Raw genomic sequence first — 7,257 nt, forward strand, 5'->3', positions numbered from 1 at the left:
TCTTTGCGGGCCATGGCAGACATGGAGAATATTCCGACCTTACGATAACTTGTCAGGGCCGGGTCTTCCACGTCCACCGCATCATCCTCTGCTCTCAGTCCAAGTTTTTCGAAAAGGCTTGTGGAGGACCTTTCAAGGTACATCACATCCAACCCCAGCTTTCCGCCCAAGGTTGGCTAGACGGCCTTACCAGACAGCTTAAACACCGCATATAATTCCAAATCCCAAAACTGGACCAGTACGCTTAATGCTAACGCGCTTAACAGGAGGCATCCACCAACACGATCGATCTGCCGGAGGATGATCCGGACCTTATCCAGAAGCTCCTCGACTTTGCTTACACCGGGGATTACAACACCAGTGCAGTCCCGATTGTGGAGGAAGACGAACCATCGCAAATCGACACGAGTATGATTCCAGAGGAAGATGACTACCACACGAATTCCAGCGATCGGCATTATAATGGTATTATCCGCAATAAAATATTCGCTCGCTTAACCTTTGGGCGATCACCGCAAGTCAACTCAGGTTCTAACAACTTTGCCAACAGCTATAGGCGAGCCCCAAACTACCGACAATACCTGTGCGGTCCTGTTCAGCGAGGCTAAGATCTACATTATGGCGGACAAGTTTATTTTTCCTGCGCTGAAGACGATGAGCATTGATCGGTTTAAAAAAAGCCGCCGATTGCGCCAAGAGTCTTGACAGCTGGCATTCTCGTAGCTTTCCCGCAGTCGTCGAAGAAGTTTACAGCTGTACGACTCGCTCTGATCTGGCCTTAAAGGAGATCCTGTGCCACCTACTCATTACTAAGCGTACGGATAAAGAGCTGTGGTCCTCAATGCAGCCTGTCATCCGACGTTATGGAGATTTCGCCGCAGGCGTCCTGAACTACTGGAACTACCATACTACAGCGTCAAACACCTTCTGTCGGAGGTAGGCCCGTGCCCAATGCACGTGCCCTACCAGGCCCATTTAGCCCTCCCGGGCCTGTGCCCTGCACAGGCTTTCAGCCTAGTGCACAACACAATCCACGTTCCAGGCAGTGTTGCCTGCATTTCACCTTCCACACCTTCGGTTCCTATAAGGCTCCTACTGCAGAAGAGTGGGCGCAGAGGGAGACTCAGTTCATGAGCATTGACGGTTAACGTGCTTCAGATCCCGAAGACGGGCTTGCGAAAGCTGTGAAGGCTAAAGGGGTTTGCGGGGCCTGTATCTACTAGGTTAGGCGGCGGTTGCAGATTGCTAATACGGGAGAGAATCCGGAACCTTTCGCGTGGTAAGGCGGCCCCAGGTGGCAGAATAGCACTTCCTAGCTTCGGAATTGACCCAAATCCCCATCTAAACAAGCATATCCAGCGATCACTTTGCTTTGGCCAGGTGGGGGGAGGTTGCCGGCTGTGATGGCGCGGCGTGCCTTGTTGGGCAGACGCAGCCATATCTCGTTTGCACCAAGGTACTAAGCCGAACGTGGGGTACAAGTCGGACGAATTGTGCTTGATATACGAATATACCTAGCGCAATCTTGGGCCGCTCGCCGTAAACATCGACAGCCGCGTCCACCAAACGCAGACGCTATCTCTATTGCCCGTGGCGATGACGAGGAGGAGCTTTGTCATGGCATGGCATGGGGTCTGGCTGACTCAGCCGTGCACGTGCCCCACAGCCTGGCATTCAAGTGCGGTCACGAGTATCGCCATCTTGTAGATTCCCTCGTTCCCTCTCTATCTTCAATTCTAAGGTCTACTTGGTAGATTACACGGTTCCATTGTGCCGGTCCGTAACAGCGGTTAATATATGCCATTGCACCAAAGCCAAAATGGAAGTGTTTGCGAGTCGTCACCTTCACCAAAAGGCGTGCGGCCGGGGCATAGATAATGCCGGGCGGTGTGATAGGCCCTGTACGAGAGCGGCCGAGTCGCTGTGGGTAATGTCGGACCGGCGGCAAGGATTTTCTAATCGTTGCCTCGTTGCGCCAAGCGGAAGAACAGTGATGATATATTTGCCGCTGTACGAGTCCATATCAATAGGGACAAATACCTCAAGCCAGAGACCAGCGTGCGGTTGGCGCTAGGAGCGCGGCTGCATGTGATGATAGACATATCGCGACTGTTTTCCCTTCTGGCGCCGCCGTGCTGGACATGCCCATTTATTTTGGTGTTCAAACTCGGAATAAATGGGGCGATCAATTGAGTAATTGCGTGACGGGCGCGGCTTGAGGTGGCCAGGCGCAGTAGCACAGTGTTACAATTGAAAATCATTACGCGCACTGTCGTCGTCGAGGCGAACTGTGTGGCAACTTCCTCGCGCTTTTTCGGGTGTAGCTGGATTGGGTAAGCGATTGCCCGAGGTACTTGGGAGTAACGAAGGGTACCTGAGCCCGCAGCCGTAACATGCAATACTTAGCTAATTATATCAAACTTGGACTTTGGGCCCTCTTAAACGTTATCCAATCATACGGCGTGTAGGCGGCCTTTTGCACGCGCGGGTACCTCAGCGGTACCGTTCTGCAAAGTACCTTGCCCGCGAGGGGCCCTGCCTGCCGTGACAGCGAGCTTGTCGGAGCAGATGAGTTGGCCAAACTTGAGGCCGACCGGAGGGCTGTCTGGCTTGGCATTGTGTCTGCCCGCTCGCAGCATCCAGAGGAACGCAACACGATCTATGTAATCGGTAGAATAGACTATCAAAAGGTAGAGTTAAAGGAAGGGTTCGGTGCCTTGCACCTAGACCCAGGATTGAAGTTTTACCCTTTGTGCACGGACCTAACCGCCCGGTCGGTGCACACAGTGGATCCAGTGGGTGGAGGCCTGCCAAGGCCCGCTGATCCATCACACCTGGGCCGTGATATTGCCACACGGAGCTGTCGCCATCTAACAAGCATTGGCTTCGCAACGCTCTTTCACATTCTTGGGCCTTCTATTTGCCACGTTTTAGGTATATAATTAAGGGCAGGCAGTAGGTGGTGGGTGGGGAGGTGGTAAAGTCGTTATTTGAAAAGTTTCGCAACGGCCTCGCGCCCGTTTCGCGCCGCCAACGACAGCGGTGTCTGCCCCTTTTCATCCTTCGAATCGACGTCGACCTTGCCCGTGGCGAGCAGAAGCTTAACAACGGCCTCGCGCCCGTTTCGCGCGGCATATAACAGCGGCGTCTGCCCATAATCATCCTTCGAATCGACGTCGACCGCCCATGGCGAGCAGCAGTTTAACGACGGCCTCGTGCCCGTTTTCCGCGGCTTGCGACAGCGGCGTCTGCCCATAATCATCCTTCGACTCGACGTCGACCTTGCCCGTGGCGAGCAGCAGCTTAACGATAGCCTCGTGCCCTTTTTCCGCGGCATATAACAGCGGCGTTTGCTTATAATCATCTTTCGACTCGACGTTAACCTTGCCCGTTACAAGCAGCAGCTTAACGATAGCCTCGTGCCCGTTTTTCGCGGCCCTCGACAGCGGCGTCTGCCCCCAATAATCCTTCGACTCGACGTCGATCTTGCCCGTGGCGAGCAGCAGTTTAACGACGGCCTTGTGCCCGTTTTTCGCGGCATACAATAACGGCGTCCGCCCCCAATAATCTTTCGACTCGACGTCGACCCTGCCTGTGGCGAGCAGCAGCTTAACGATAGCCTTGTGCCCGTTTTCCGCGGCATATAACAGCGGCGTCCGCTTATAACCATCTTTCGACTCGACGTCGACCCTGCCTGTAGCGAGCAGCAGCTTAACAACGGCCTCGCGCCCGTTTGCCGCGGCCCACCATAGCGGCGTCTGCCCCTTTTCATCCTTCGACTCGACGTCGACCCTGCCTGTAGCGAGCAGCAGCTTGACGACAGCCTCGTGCCCGTTCTCCGCAGCATACGACAGCGGCGTCCGACCTTCCCCATCTCCAATATCGATCTCAGTGCCAATTTTGTCTGCCCTTTGCAAAATAACACTTAACAGCCCTACCGCCTGATACCTCGACGCAACGTGTACCAGGCTGGTCCCTCCTGGTGGACGATCACGGGAATATCCATCCAGGATCTTGTAAACACGCACCCATAAATCCACGAGAGCGTTTGATGGCCAAGCAAAACATTCCAAAAGATCATCTTGAGGGACATTTTTTTTATCGCTGTGCTTCGCGTGCGCCACCCACGAGGTCGTAGCGTAATGCAGGAAAGGAAAGCCGCGATACCCGTGGGGTACTGACCGACCGATCTCCTCCATTGCCAAATAGCGTATGCAGATCTTAGATAGCCGGTGGTGTGCCATTCCGATTGCCGCATCGGTCGACCCTGAGCTGCTGTCCAGAGCGGACAGACCTTTGTCGACGAAGTAGTCCTTAACGGACTGGTGGATAAACTGGACAACTTGCGCATTGGATGACGGCACGATCTCTGCGAGACCGCGGCCAAGCGTCTGAACTCGCCTCTTCATCCTCTCCATCCTGTCACTATCGGATTCATGGTTTTCGGTGCCTTGGCATTCTTGCAATAACCGGTGTGGACAATCGCCCTCGATAATCATAGCCCATCGTAGTTCGGCCACTGACAAGGGACGCGTGGCAAAACAGATCCACTGGATCAGCTTTAGGGAATCCGATTTCATGCCCTGAAGGAGTGTGCGGTATAGTTCATCGAGATCCGGAGGGATAGACTGGATTGCCGCTTCAATCGCACGCAATTCTTCACCCTGACGGTCAAGGTCCAGAATTTGCTTCACCACGAGACGCACCCACATGAAAACGCCTTGTGCGCGGTTTGTGATCAAAGCCGGAATCGTAGATGACGTTCGTTTGCTGAAGGTGGAGAGCTGGTTTCGCACGTAGGTCGAGATATCCTCGCGATTCTGATGCTCAAGGCATATTTCGAACGCACAGTCCAGGGCTAGAATCGGGTAGTGACGACAAGTGAAGCAGACGCGAAACTGTAAGCCGAGGGACGGGGGGCTCCGGAGCAAGGCCTCAAACCATTTGACCAGGTCGACCGCATTCTGTTCGCCACATTCGTCTAACGCGTCGACAAACAACCAGACTGAGCGAGTCTTCAGGACGTTCGGAAGAGACAGCTCGAAAAAGCGCTGCAGCTGTTCCTGATGCCACTGCCACTTTTCACCCGGTTGACCGATGTCCTTGCGGTTTTTTTCGAAGGTGTCGACGAGATCTGACAGTGCGTCGGGGGCCTGCCTGAGGACCTGATGAAGGAGAGACCGGGAGAGGCCAAGAGGAGTTCTTTGGAGTTCATCGCCGCGACCGTGGAAGAAGAACGAGAGAACGAGGGTGCTCTTTCCGGCGCTGGATACGGTTCCGTTGTCGAGGGCGTATTTTAGCAATGTCGACTTCCCGGAGCCCGGCTTTCCCTTGATCCAGAGCAGGCCTCGATCGCAAGCGGCCCATCTCCGATACTCTTCGTGTCGAAGCAGCCACTCGCATGTCCCCGTGACGGCGCGGTCAATGTCATGGGAGCGATTGTGCATTTGCGGAAAGGCGAGCGATTTGAGGCAATCTTGTGATGGCTGTGGAGGTTCATGTGTGTCTGGGCGATACGATTAGACTTGAACAGTGAAAATACGTCAATGTTGACTACAATGGGAAATGGAAACTAACATGTTACGTTGAAATATGTTCGCTGGTCTATCTAGCTAGTCAGCCTCCTTGCCTGCCTTCAGTCTGAAAAGTCGTTGCCGTCATCCGAAGACTTGGGCTTTTTGGGGCGTATGTCCCACAGAAAGTGGTAGTTCGATGGATTAAGCAATTGATAATTCCTAAACAAGATTCAAACTACTTGCCGATACTGATATTGCCACCCACGTTGCCACCCACGGCCACTGCCCCATCCCCGTTTGTAATGGTGTTGTGGCTATTGGTCGCGGCGTTGTGGCTGTCGTTGACGTTGTGGCTGTTGGTCGTGGCGCTGTTGCGGCCGTCTGAGTTAAGCCTCCGTCTCTTGGAGACTCTTTCCATGGCGCCGCCTGGCACCTCGTATCTGTTTAGGATTGCCGCGGCCACCGAAGCCGCCGTTGCCGCAGCGAAGTTCTGCCATTCCTTGTTTTTGTGGCTGTCGGCGTAATCACAGATGCCCTTGACGACGACACAGGGGACCTCCTTCCACGCCCCGGCCCCTTCCATTTCGAAGGCGATCACATCGTGCTCTTTGGCAACCTCGTCGCGGTGTTTGCCCGATTTCATAATCGCGTTGCCGCAAGCCACCCTACCCATGAAAACCTGGGGGACGAGCTCCACCGGGCGCTCCTGCTGTCGATTCTGTCTCGGGGCACAGCGGCCTGTTTTACACCCAGCCTCGTCACATGAGAGCTTGGAGGCCCGTTCGCAAAAGCGCGGGGGGTCTGCGTCACAGTCGTCACAGTCTTCCCTGTGGTGACTGTGCTCGTAATCCGCACGAAACATCCTGTCGGTAGCGTCGGTAGGAGGGCTGTAGCTGGTCCCCCACTCCTTGTCGGCGGCGGTGGCGGCGGCTTGCAGAGTCACCAGATTCGCCCTTGCCTTTTTCTGCAGGCGGTCCAGCTCGTCCTTGCCTTCCAAAAGCTCGAGCAGTCCGCGGATATCGTTGTTGGTTTGTCCTAATGTGTCCTCGGTGGACCTAACGACGAACTTGTCCGGGTATCGCCTGCCGAAATCATGGTTGACGATGCTTTTGCTGACAATCACGTCACCCAAAAAGGCGTCCCGACCACGGATCTGGGGCAGACCTCCGCAAACACCGACGATTAGGGCAAGCTTGATGTTGGTATAGCTCGACTGCAAGCTCCTTGCGCCTACCGCCGATGCCTCCATCCCCATGCCTGGGAGTAGAAGGAGTATGACGGCATGGTTCCCAATGCGGCCCGTCGTGTATGTGTTGGTGTCGCCGGTCTCCCGTCCGTACTTTGTCTCGTAAATGTCGTCGAAAAGGAGCCTCACAGCGTCCGATTCGATGCGCAACGCACAGATGATGGCTAGATGAAAGCCGCTGCGGTCGATCGGCGGCAACATGGTAATTGGCAATAGGAGAGCATCGAGACGGGGGTGAGAGGGTACCGAAGAGAAGAGATGTGACAAGGAGGAGAAACGGCAGATATGCTATGATCGAGCCTTTTGTCTTGGGCAAGGTAGCACCAGCAGGGTAGGAAGAATCGAATGGTACACGGAAGCCGGAAATGTATGGACCAAAAACAGTGCCAGCATAAAACGAGCTGGCCAGAGTTTAAACGGCGGGACAAGAGGCGCACGGAATGCGGATGCAAAGGAGGGGTAAAAAAAAAAGGGGGGGGGGAGGAGGAGAGAGAG

The 7,257-nt window shown here is 54.7% G+C and overlaps 1 protein-coding gene across 2 annotated transcripts; it reads right to left on the reverse strand.

The window, feature by feature from the left end:
* Window positions 1-2,867: 2,867 nt before the first annotated feature.
* GGTG_13579 lies at window positions 2,868-6,963 on the reverse strand (the record flags this gene model as incomplete). Of its 2 annotated transcripts, XM_009231491.1 has the most annotated exons (5): window positions 2,868-3,079; window positions 3,182-3,281; window positions 3,588-4,081; window positions 4,295-5,486; window positions 5,782-6,963. In XM_009231491.1, 5 exons carry the CDS (start codon window positions 6,961-6,963, stop codon window positions 3,057-3,059), a joined length of 2,991 nt encoding a protein of 996 aa, XP_009229755.1. In that variant the 3' UTR covers window positions 2,868-3,056. The 2 variants fall into 2 exon arrangements, with proteins under 2 accessions (XP_009229755.1, XP_009229756.1); XM_009231492.1 differs by having other exon boundaries at window positions 3,182-4,081.
* Window positions 6,964-7,257: the final 294 nt, after the last annotated feature.

The sequence above is a fragment of the Gaeumannomyces tritici genome (assembly GCF_000145635.1).
Source record: "Gaeumannomyces tritici R3-111a-1 unplaced genomic scaffold supercont2.18, whole genome shotgun sequence".
NCBI lineage: Eukaryota > Fungi > Ascomycota > Sordariomycetes > Magnaporthales > Magnaporthaceae > Gaeumannomyces > Gaeumannomyces tritici.